At 51.8% G+C, this 12,227-nt stretch overlaps 1 protein-coding gene across 1 annotated transcript; it reads left to right on the top strand.

The window, feature by feature from the left end:
• The first annotated feature begins 3,644 nt into the window (after positions 1-3,644).
• HSD17B7 (hydroxysteroid 17-beta dehydrogenase 7) lies at positions 3,645-10,722 on the top strand. The gene is made up of 9 exons (XM_068952062.1): positions 3,645-3,785; positions 3,878-4,081; positions 4,161-4,253; positions 4,982-5,096; positions 5,638-5,832; positions 6,783-6,887; positions 8,442-8,498; positions 9,094-9,192; positions 9,745-10,722. Exons 1-9 carry the CDS (start codon positions 3,721-3,723, stop codon positions 9,841-9,843), a joined length of 1,032 nt encoding a protein of 343 aa, XP_068808163.1. The 5' UTR covers positions 3,645-3,720; the 3' UTR covers positions 9,844-10,722.
• Positions 10,723-12,227: the final 1,505 nt, after the last annotated feature.

The raw sequence follows: 12,227 nt of genomic DNA on the forward strand, positions 1-12,227 counted from the left end.
TACATGACTCAAGTTTCATGTGTCCTAGCAGCAGTTCAGAAGCCAGCTCACCTCCTTGACAACTGTCACGCCATCTTGGGCACCCCCAGGAACCTGGCTGGTAGTGACCAGCCAAGGGACTCTGGGGCTCCCATCATGGCTGGCTAATGTGCTTGGCATGGGGTGCCATGTGTGCCGATAAATGTGGTGTGGGGAAAGCGGCCTCAGGGGGCTGCACACATGTGGGACATTTGCATGCGCCTACCGGCGTGGGCGTGTGCCTGCCAACAGGCGTACATGAGGCACGTGTGTGTGTGTGCCTACCTGCACAGGCACATATTGGATGGAATGTGTGTGTGTGGTCATGCGCGTGCGTGTGCCCACCAGCACAGGCAGGTGTGGGATGTATGCATGCCCACTGGCATGGGCAGATGCAGGACATGTGCCAATAAGCAAGGAGAAGACAAAATGTGCAGATGACAGTGTAAGAGACAGAGGAAGGATAGTTGAGAGCTCCCAGACAACCCACACCAGCTACACAAGGAGAAAGCAACGGAGTAGAGGGTACCCTATAATGAAAGTAGAGAGAGTCTCTGTTTCGAGACTGACTGAAGCAGTGTATAGGTGCTCTCAGGGCTTGCTGAGCATGCGGCCTGCAGCCAGACTGAGCCCTGCAGTTCAGTGGGTGACCTAGGAACGAGGACAAGCCTTATTCGTGCCATATAATTGGTATACATCTATCTCTGCTCTTGGATGCCCTCTCTCTGCCCCAGGGTGTGTCTCCGCCTCTCCCAGCCCTGCCTGAGCAAGTGAGGAGCTGAGCGCATCAGGCCAGGCAGGAGGCATGTTTTCCCCATGGACAGCCCAGCTCCCATTGGCCTAAGCCCTGGGCTTGGGGCTGCTGAGCTGCCCTGGGTGCCTTTCACAAAGGTCCATGCAGCCATGAGGACACTGTTTAAATAGTGTATTATGGTGCCCTGGGAACAGCCCCGAATTCCATCATCCAAGGAGGCTCAGAGGCTGTGGGATCTCCATCCCTGCAGCCCTGAGCAGTCTACTCGAGCTGTGATGCTGGTCCTGCTGAGAAGGGGCTGGACCAGAGATCTCCAGAGGGCCCTTCCTACCCAGACCTTTCCATGACCCTAGCTCTGACAACAACAGCAGCACTGGAAAAGAATAACCTGATTGCGTTTTCATTAGGATGCACAGTGTCTCTGTGGCCACACAAAGAACTTGAAGGCAGAGCATGCCACAGCTGCCTGTAGAAAGCCTTTCTGTTGCTGGCTGAGAGCATAAACGACTCACGCTCCCCTGCCTTAGCCCTGCGCGCTTGCTCGCTCTGTCGGCAGAGTGGGCGTGAAATGCTCCCGTCCCATTTTGGCAGCGTTTTGTACTCACAAAAGCATTGCTGGGAGCAGCTGAATCCCAGGGAAGAGAGGGGGCACGTGACCAGGCCAGGTTAGCAGAGAGCGGGCGAGGGCCGGGAAGCAAGGACAGCAGGTTCTGTGTAAGGAGAGTGCCCTGCAACCCAAACATCTCAGCTAGCTTCAGTCTGCACCTCGGAGCACCTCAAGGAAAGTTGGATCAGATGTTTTACTTCCAGAGTAAAATGTCTCTGCAGCAAGCTGGACTCAGGGAGCAGACAAGTGCCCAGCCAGGGAAGGACCATGTTGCAAGATCAGCTCTTGGCTCTAGGGGACAGAAGGGAAAGGCTGCGGAAGGGAAAGGCGTTTTGAATTGGTGGGCCAGGAAGTTGTTTATGTTTTATGATGGCTGGAAGGTCAAGGAAGGCTTTGCAGGAGAGGATAAGGGTGGGAAGTACCCTTTCACTATCTGGAGAAAAAAGTTGACTTTGTAAGCAGTGCAGACAAGGCTCTGGAGTCCCCTTGGTGCATATGCAAAGATGTGGGGCAACAGCTCTAAGTGCAAGAGAGATGTCGTGGTGAGTCCTCCAAAGAGCACCGGCTTTCTCTGGAGCACTGTATGCTGCAGCCTGGACCACAGGCAGCCGGGGTTACAGGCACAATCCACACTGTATTCCCCCTTGTCCAACTTCCAGTACCCTAAAAGTACATATCAGTTAAAACTGCAGCCCCTTAGTGAGAGTACTGCATTTGGAGTAGCAAACTTACTAGCAGGTAATTTAAGAGGCACTTCAAATCAATACATATAATAGGAGGAGGAACAAATTAATGCATTGGATTAGGCTTTGGAAAAACAAAAGGGGAGTTTTGTCCAGTTCTGTAAAAAAGAGTTGCACCAACTGGAACTCGTGTGCTGAATGTGAGAGCAAAGCTTGCCGAGGGTGCCGAGAGCCTGAGCCACGGGGTCTCGTGGGCCCAGGGATCTGCTTCACGGGGCAGCACACAGACCCTTGCCAGAGCATCCAGGCCGGGTTCGAACGTCAGCGCAGAGTCCAGCGCCTGCCCAAGCACAGAGGCTTTGGCTAGTTCACCCTCCCACACGTGTGCCAGCAGATGTGCGTATGGGGCAGCAGGGAGAGTAAGGGGCAACGGGCAGTGCGGGGTGAGGTGAGGGGCACTATGGGGTAATGGACAGCATGGGATGAGGTGAGGGGCAGTGTGAGGTGATGGACACTCTAGGGTGATGGATGCTATGGGGTGACGTGGGGGCAGCGTGAGGTGATGGACGCTATGGGGTGATGGACATTATGGGGTGAGGTGAGGGGCAGTGTGAGGTGATGGACGCTATGGGGTGAGGCGAGGGGCAGTGTGAGGTGAGGGGCAGTGTGAGGTGAGGTGAGGGGCAGTGTGAGGTGATGGACGCTATGGGGTGAGGTGAGGGGCAGTGTGAGGTGATGGACGCTGTGGGGTGAGGTGAGGGGCCGTGTGAGGTGATGGACGCTGTGGGGTGAGGTGAGGGGCAGTGTGAGGTGATGGACGCTATGGGGTGAGGCGAGGGGCAGTGTGAGGTGAGGGGCAGTGTGAGGTGATGGACGCTGTGGGGTGAGGTGAGGGGCAGTGTGAGGTGATGGACGCTATGGGGTGAGGTGAGGGGCCGTGTGAGGTGATGGACGCTGTGGGGTGAGGTGAGGGGCAGTGTGAGGTGAGGGGCAGTGTGAGGTGATGGACGCTATGGGGTGAGGCGAGGGGCAGTGTGAGGTGAGGGGCAGTGTGAGGTGATGGACGCTATGGGGTGAGGCGAGGGGCAGTGTGAGGTGATGGACGCTATGGGGTGAGGCGAGGGGCAGTGTGAGGCGAGGGGCAGTGTGAGGTGATGGACGCTATGGGGTGAGGCGAGGGGCAGTGTGAGGCGAGGGGCAGTGTGAGGTGATGGACGCTATGGGGTGAGGCGAGGGGCAGTGTGAGGCGAGGGGCAGTGTGAGGTGATGGACGCTATGGGGTGAGACGAGGGGCCGTGTGAGGTGAGGGGCAGCGCGGGAGGCGCCCGCCTGCGCCGGCCCCGCCCCAGCAACCCCCGGGGCGGCGCGAGGTGACCGTTCGGGCGCCCCCCTGCGGCTCGCGGCGGCCGCGCGCGCAGCCAACGGCCGGGGTCACGTGCGCGGGGCGGGGCGGGGAGGGGCGGGGCGAGAGAGAGGGGCTGTGCTCCGCGCCGGCCCCGCCCCGGCGGCTCGGGCCACCGTCACGCCATCGGCATCGATGCACCGGCCCCGCCCCCGCGCCCTCCCGCGCGCTCCGATTGGCAGGAGGGGGCGGTGTCACGTGCGGGAGGCGGGGGACGCCGGGTGGGCGGGGGCGGGGCCTTGCGGCCAGCGCTTAAATGGCGGCGGCGGCAGCAGGAGCAAGGAGGATGGAGCGTGTGGTGCTGGTGACCGGGGCTAGCGGGTGAGCGGCCCGGCCCGGCCCGGCGGGAGGGAGGGCGGGCGGGCGGGTAGGTTGGCGGGCGCGGAGTAACGGTGTGCGGCGTGCCGTTGCAGCGGCGTGGGGCTGGCGCTGTGCCGGCGGCTGCTGGAGGAGGACGGCCGCGTCCACCTGTGCCTCGCCTGCCGCAACGCGCAGAAGAGCGAGGCCACGCGCGAGAGCATCCTGGCCGCCCACCCGGCCGCGCAGGTCTCCACCGTGGAGGTGGACCTGGGCAGCGTGGCGTCCGTGCTGCGCGCCGCCCGCGACCTCCGCCGCAGGTACGTGTGCGCCCCTCCCCCCCGGCCCGCCTCGGCCCGGCCCCTGCGGCCGCCCCTCACTGCCGCGCTTCCCCCGCAGGTTCCAGCGCCTGGACTTCGTCTACCTCAACGCCGGCATCATGCCCAACCCGCATGTCAACTTCAAGGCCCTCTGGCAAGGCCTGCTGACCGGGTAGGAGCCTGCGGGGTGGCTGTGGTGAGGTGGGGTCCTGCCGGGCTGCTCCCCGGCTTGCGCCGGTGCCTGGGTGCCACTGAGACTTCAGTGGAAAACGCTCATACCCCCTCGGAGAGGGAAGCCTTGCTCTTGCAGGCTCTCTTCACCCTTGTGCTAGTTCTCTTGTAGGTTGTTGGGGCACCTTTCAGCTGTGAATTATTGAGTGTCTTGTGAAACTGTATTAGGTGACTCTGAGCCTGCAGGTGGGGAAACTGAGCTGGGAAGCGATGTGACTTGTGTTGAGTCTCATGTGGTTGGTGTTGCGTGTCAATGCCAGACCACCTTCCCCATCTGAATTAGAGTTAATCCTAATGAAACTGAATCCAATGAAACTGAAGCTCCATTTCATTGTCTGAATAGGAAATGGGAAAGCAAAACTTCTTTCATGGTTATTTAATGCGATGGCAACTTTATAGGCTGGAAGCTTATGGAACAAGAGTTGTCTTCAGTTTAACCAGTACTGGGACTCTAGCAAAAAAAGCTAGAATTAAGTTTTAGAAGGCCAGCAGCTCTTCTTGGATTAATAGAACATGCTGCAAGAGTGGGGAGAAGGAAACTAGAGGGTCTGTCTGGAGCCTTTGAAATGAAGGATGCTTCTGAGTGAGTGAAGTGCTGGTCTGGAAGAGCAGGGAGCAGTGGATATCTCCCTGCAGTGTTCTTTTCTAACTCCTGTCCTTGACTTCCAGGAAGATTCTTCACATGCTGACTACTGCAGAGGGAGTAATGACCCAGACAGATAGGCTTAATGGAGATGGACTGCAGGAGGTGTTTGCTACCAACCTCTTTGGACACTTCATACTGGTGAGGCTGTATCTGAAGACCAAACTCTAGGTCTGGCTAACATGGATAGTGATGGATACAGCAGGGTACTGATGCATTGGTTCTGCCTTAAGGTTCTGATGTTCTGATGCAGACTGTAGCCTGACTGATAAAGAATAAACGACCTTTGTAAGGGACAGCAGGCTTTGTCCCCTTCTGTGGTCTGCTCCCTGCCCCCTTTGTAGGAGGCTGTAGAACAAAGTCCTGAGCTTTGCTGAAATTGCAACAAATGGTGACAGTTGTTGCAAGGATTAATGTAATCTCAAGGTTGGCTCTGTTAAACTGAGGTGCAATCTGATTATGAAACGTTCCTGGTGGAACTTGGGTTGAGTTATATCTGAGTAGTGGCTCCTTTTGGCATATTCCTTGTATGTAGTGGCGCATGTGTGTGCTGGCTAGTCTAGTGGAGACTGGCCAAGTCTAGGAAAGTCTCAAAGCTGCAAGCTGATCTTGATTTTTAAGGTATGGCTGTAGAATTTTAGAATTACTGTGCTAAATAAGCTAAAGAACAATGCTTCTGCAGGTTCGACAACTTGAATCTCTACTCTGTGGTAATGAAAAGCCATCCCGACTCATCTGGACCTCTTCCAGCAATGCCAGGGAGTCTGCCTTTAGCCTCTCTGACTATCAGCATGCCAAGGGACAGGAATCATACAGTTCCTCTAAGTATGCAACTGACCTGACAAGTGTGGTTTTAAACAGGAAACTTAATAAGCAGGTAACGATGGTGTTTGTATTTCTGAAGAAACAATGAGCTCCTGTTTATAACTATCATTAGGTTATTACCTATTTGCATTCATTCATAGTACTCTGATAATTCCTTAATGCACATGTAAGAACTAAGCTGAGGTTGAACCAGTGGTAGGGGTGGTAGAAAGCAGTTAAACTGCTGACTGCAAGTCTTCCTGGTTGGGGAATATGCTGTGGAAGCTGTTTGGTCTTTGAGGATTTTTGGTAATGGATTTTATCTGAAAGCAGAAGTAATTAGAGGATGCTACCTTGATCTCTCTAGACCAAAGAATTGGCCTTAAAGATCAAAGAACTGCTCTCAGACTGCCCTTTACTTCTGGTGTACCTGTCTATCACAACAAAACTGCTCAGGCAGCTTTGCCTGCAGGCACTTGAGGTACAGGCTCTGCGGGCTGCTTGCAGCCAGTATTCAAGCTTGCCACGCTAAGACCCGTGAGCAGTCTGCCTTTGTCACAGACTGTCAGATTCTGTTGGCAGGCTGCAGTGCTAGTCAGTGATTGCTCTTGCACTTTCTTCTGAAATGCTTGAACCCTGAGTTCAGGAAAAATCTGATTCTTGAAGCCTGAATTCTTCACCTCTTAAAGATGGGCCTCTGAGGTACTAGTGTGGGCTGTAATTTGTTGGGTGGCTGCTATAGCTGTTGAGGTGTATTGAGACTACCAGTGTGGGATTCTGGTGTGTTAGGGGACTGTCTTCTGTCATGGGCTTGCGATTGGCCCCAAATTACTGAATTTGGGCTCTCTAATTAGAGACTTAGACATCAGATTGCTCTAGTTCTGGTCTTTTTGGAGAAGAGAGCACCCTCTGGTAATCCCTTCTCTATACTCATCTTTATTCCCTTGCTAGGAAGGGAAGGGGTTTGTCCCATTTGCGATTAAACTATTCTGTTTCCACACTGACTCCATTTATTCTCTGCAGGGCCTGTATTCCAGTGTTGTTTGTCCTGGTCTTGTTATGTCTAACATGACCTACAGAATTTTGCCAGTTTTTCTGTGGATGCTGCTCATGCCTATCATGTGGCTGGTAAGTGGAACTCCAGGCTGGGTTCTGGAGCTTCTTTGGGCTGGAGTAGTGTACTGCAGAGATGCACTTCACAGCAAGTGATAAATGGGTTGTGCTTGTGGCTCCTTGCTACTAGCATTTCACAGCTGTCTTCCTTCTGTTGGAATGGGCAGGGTGATCCTGAAGGGAGCTGGCTCTCCCTTCAGAGGAGCTGGAGGTCCCTCAGTGACTTACTGACCTTCTGAAGCAGCAGGCTTTCTGTGGAGGGAGAGGTGGTGATCTCCTTTTCATTTTGGAGCTCCTTGGAGCATGGGGTACAGTGGAGAGAGGCTGTTAACATCCCCTTAACCCACAGGCATGTGGGCACTACTGCTTATGCTGGTAGCTCACTCGCTGCTCTGGCTCTTGTAACTGTTCTGCTGTGGCAGCAGTGCTAATGCCCATAACCTGGGGTCTGGTTAGCTGAAAGCAGGGGGAGAAGGGACTGTGCTTGGGGATTGATTCTGCATTTATATTTCTCTTGGGCTGGTCTTCCAGTGGATAGGTTGAGCACAGAGCTTGGACAGTGACAGGGAAAAGATTTGCTGCAGGGGCTGCAACCTCTTGGAACTGGGCGGAGCTACATAACAATATCTCAATTCTGTTGTGGGTTGCTTGTGCAAAGCAAAAGTGGAAATGAGAAGCAGAGAAGGTTTAGCCAGGCCTTGAAACCTGCCCTTTGGCATCTTGAGGCCTGGTTCCCAAACTGAGTTCCTGTGACCTCCTGAGTTGATGCTGCTGGACAGCTATGTGAGTAGACCCAATTTAGCCCTTAAACTGTTACAGCACTCATCAGGGCTCCCCTTTAGAAGGTTTGCCAGTATGTTCTTGGCTTATAAAGTCTCGTGGATTCCAGTGGCAGCATAGCTGTGTACAAAACTTGTCCCCCATACTCTGCAATGCTTTTTGCTTCTAGAACACCAGACTATTTTCAGTGTTCTTCTCGTACCTCTGGTAAGCAAAGCCTCCTGCCTTCTATTGCCTCTCCTCTTGCTTTCTAAAAGCCTCTTGCTTTTCTCCCTGGCCTCAGCTTTCCAGATTCAGTATAGGTATGTCCTTGTAGGCAGGCTGCTTGCTCTGAGCCCTAGTACTGCTGCTACAAGATCTGCCTTTTTGCTTAAGCTGTCTAAGCTGGCAGCTGATGCTGACAGATCACCTTTCTCCTGTCAGTGGGTTAACTTCATTTGCTCTGCCATGCTGGTAGTATTGCAGCTTCTCTCTGCCTCTCCCTCATGCAATGCTGAGACCATTCAAGAAAAGGTGCCTAGAAGGCACCTCTTTGGCACATTGCCTTTTACTGTGGGATCAGATGTGCAGGGGTGTGGCACAAGGATTGCTGACTGATGGGTGACTCCAGAGAACTGTGAGCATGTGACTGTAAAGGGTTGTGTTAGTCATAAATGTGGTATTAACTGTAGTGAGCTTCAGAAAGCATTTCTACCTGTGGTGGTAGATCTTGTGTTGATGGGCTGCAGGGGGCTTGCCAAAAATCTTGGGCCACTGCGCAGATTCTAGCATGTGTTTCTCTTCTCTCAGATACGTTTTTTTGCCAAAACTTACACTCTGACACCGTATAATGGAGCAGAAGCTCATGTAAGTAGTTCACAACTCTTAAGTATTTTTTTCCAGTTAGCTCTTCCCAGTATCTGCTAGCTTGACCTAGTAGCCCCTCTATAGGGCTGACAGGTGTGCTTTTTCCTTCTGAAGAGTGTATCGCAGTGAATAGTGGGGGACCAGCTGTGATCAGGTCTGATCCAACAGATGTTTTATGCCTTCATCAGGTCCCCATAAAATAAATGGAAGGAACAGTTTTTCTGAAATCATCTGTCAGGGGGAATACTGTTCTACTTGCTTGCAGTCTGGCAGCCATGGGCACTTAGTCAGGAGGAAAGGAGATGGGAATGCAGGGTGCAATGCATCAAGTACAATAGTGAGCAAGTTTAGCTACATGGACCACTTATAAATGCTTTCACACTGGGGGGTGCGAACTGTATGGTTTATTCTTTGCTCAAGTGAGTTGCAGCTGTGGGGAGCTAGGTCAAAATTTCTTCTTTGGCCATCAGATCCCTCACCTACTTGGTAAAAGCACCTGCGGTGTGCTCATCTCTGTCCACTAGCAGCCAGGTCCTTGACTCTACTTGGCTGGGACTGTGCTGAATTCTGTACACAGCTGTGCTGTTCTTTCTAGGTGTGGTTGTTCAAACAAAAGCCGGAGTCCCTGGATCCACTTGTCAAATACCACAGCTGTACTTCTGGACTAGGAAAGAAATACGTGGAGCCCAGAAAGGTAAATGTGAAAATGGATTCCTTCTGCAGGTGACTTGACCTGGCTAGGGTCCTACTTTGCCCTCCTTTCATGGAAGGGTTGGTGCATAGCACCAGTGTCCTGCAGGTGGAACGGAAGTAAGATGCATGCTGAATGCTGAGCAGCAGTGGAGTGAGGTGGGGGGAGGGCTGGGGAGAGTAAGTGATCTAGAGATGGTAGCAAAGAAGTTATCTGCTAAACATAGCCAGTGGCAGTGAAACATGGGTATTGCAGAAGCACTCTGCCTGTGTTCTTGCCTGGGACGCTGTTGCTGTACCACAAATTGGATTGAGTCAGGCTCATTCTCCCTGTGGCCTGTTGTTGGTTTGACAGTGGAGACAATGCTGAGAACAGGGTGTCATGGTGCTGCTCCAAAACACTCAGCCTTGTGCTGTGGCTGGAAATGATGCCTTTGGATATGTATCTGAATTCAAAAATTCTGGAGATGCATCCTACTATCCCTAGAGCTGCCCTCAGCATTTGTGCTGGCTGCTGTCAAAGTGGTGTCTCAGTACTGATTTTGTTCTCTTTCAGATTGATGTCGATGAAGAAATTGCTGAGAAGTTTTATGAAAAGCTGTTGGAACTAGAGAAGCAGATTCTGGAGAGATACGATGATCTCCTAGATAAGTAAGGCCTGTCTCAGTGGATAACAGGCTTGTATCCATGACATGGGCTTTCTTCATTCTGGTGCTATTTATGATGACTGCTGTTCGGCAGGCACATGACTTCAGAACCCATCTTCCTTCTCTACAGAAAGTGAACAATTCCTGAAAATGGAAATGTGAAAACTGAAGAGAAATATGTAGTCTTTCTGGTATGGGATTTTTCTGGCACAAAACTGGAGACCTAGTGTAGGTGGAAGTTGTCTTAACACAGTTAAGCAAAGCATTGTCTTAAAAACATTACTGGACTGTGTACAGTTCAGGAACAGCCTGAAAACGTGTAGTTTAACAATCTGGCTTGGTGGAGAAAAGGCAATGGTCTGGGGTGGCGTTCCAAGTCCTGGCTCTACCAGTCTTTCCAGATGGCTTGGGCACAATACCTGTGGCTAATCAAGTACTTGAAGGCCCCATTTTCAGAAGAGCTGCTTTTCCCCTTGTACACCAAAGTTGGAGCGTACTTTCCAGACATGCTCAAGACTGAACCTTACAGGAAGCCAGGCTCTTTAAAGTATCTCAAGCAAAGCTCCTGAAGACCTGGGTAGCCCTATAATGGAAATACCCCACCTTGCCTCAACTCATAGATAACCTTGCTGCAGAAAGTTGTGAGCTGTCCCTGGATGTGGGGCCATATGTTATAACAGCTGGCTGGAAAGATTGCTAAACTGTTGATAAGCTGGTTTCAGAGCTAGTCAGCTCTGCTCATACCAAGAGTGAGAGGTCACCCTGTTTTAACTGTCAAGTTGTCTTTTTATACTTACTGTACAAAGTATTCTTCCTGATCTCTATCTTAAGAGCTTCAAGTACCTGGTGTACTTCAAATGCTGCTACAAATAAATAATTGGAACTGACCTGTGTCCTTGCTGCAATGGAGTTTTTACTCCAAGAACTGAATACCTTTGGTTTGGAGGACTGGAAGGAAGGATGTGTGTTCTTCCTGCCCAACAACCTGGGAATGTGGAGGGGAGGGGGAAGAGGGTGCTATTCCCTTCCTAAGAGGACTGTTAACCACCCATTTGAGCTTACTCCTTTGGACTTACTTCACTTGTTCCTTCTAATTAAAATGAAAGACACTAGTATCTTTCTAAGACTTTAGTGTGGTTTTCAGGGGTAGCTGTTCTTGTGAAAGTCTTCTGAGCTTAGCAGTAGCCTTGCTGTACTTTGCTCCTGTTTACCTGGTATGTAACGTGAGGTGCTTCTGCAAGTAGACAACGGGGACAAGCGCAGCAGTATAAAGGGCAGAAAGCTCTTCCTTAAAGAGCCCTTGAGCTTGTCAACTGTGAAGCAGTAAAAGAGGGCCTTCCCTATGTTTTGAGTTCAACTTAGACTTGAATACCTATGGAGTGTTTGAGACGGTATTTCCCAGCCTTAGGCACTGAGGAGGAATAGATGTCTCTGGCACTTGGCTCATCACAGTTCAAATATGGCTTTGTAAGCTGGCTCTGTCTAGGCCCTTTCCTGAGGGACCAGAAGGAACCAGTGTCAGGCCAGGAGGAAGGCTGTGCTGTTCAGCTTTGCAGTCACTCAGCCCAAAGGTGGGTTCTCATTGCCATGCAGTGGGGACAAGGACTCCCTGAGCACATGGGCTCTGGAGGTGTGGCTGCTCTATTCAGCCTAGTGCATCCTGCTGAAAGTGCTAGAGTTGCCAGAAGTAAGGCTCGCTCAGGTGTCTAGGTGCAAAGCTGTAGTGGTACAAGTTCAGAGCTGGCATCCAGGAAGACTTAAGCCCTGCAAAGGCTTTCCATTGAATTGGCTTGTAGGGAAATAAAGATAAGGGAGGGGGGAAAAAAACCCACATTTTTTGTTCAAATGCTTTTGAGTGTGTCTGCATGGCAGTGGGACACTTACAGCACACGGAATACCACAGTAAAGGTAGCTCAGTTCTGTGTTTTGGCTGAGCACCACCTCTCAGATTAGCCCTCATGTGAATACCTAAGCTACAAGCACCAGTATGGGTGAGAACAGAATAAGACGTTTGGCGTGTGTGGAGCAATCTTTTCCTCGGCTATAGCCTTAGTTGCTTAGAGTTGTGGAGCAGATAAGGCATGTGCTATAGGTAACATTATGTAAGTGCCATAATGTGGTGGCGGGAAGGGGAGTGATCTGTAAAGGCCTTCAGCCCAACCTCCTGCTTGGGGCAGGTCTTTCCCCACACCAGATCCAGGTGCTGCGGTTGTATGTAGCCAAGTTCTAAAATCCTGAGGGACAGGAGCCCTTCACCTCTCTGCCCTGTGCTGGGGCTGCAGCACCTACCTTGGGGAGGAGTCACTGACAGAGGGGCAGCGACTGTCTGATCCTTGTTGAACTTCAGCTTCTTGTTCTGTGGAGTAATTAACCACTTCCCTTGGTTTTAGAC

This window comes from Struthio camelus, chromosome 8 (assembly GCF_040807025.1).
Source record: "Struthio camelus isolate bStrCam1 chromosome 8, bStrCam1.hap1, whole genome shotgun sequence".
NCBI classification, from domain to species: domain Eukaryota; kingdom Metazoa; phylum Chordata; class Aves; order Struthioniformes; family Struthionidae; genus Struthio; species Struthio camelus.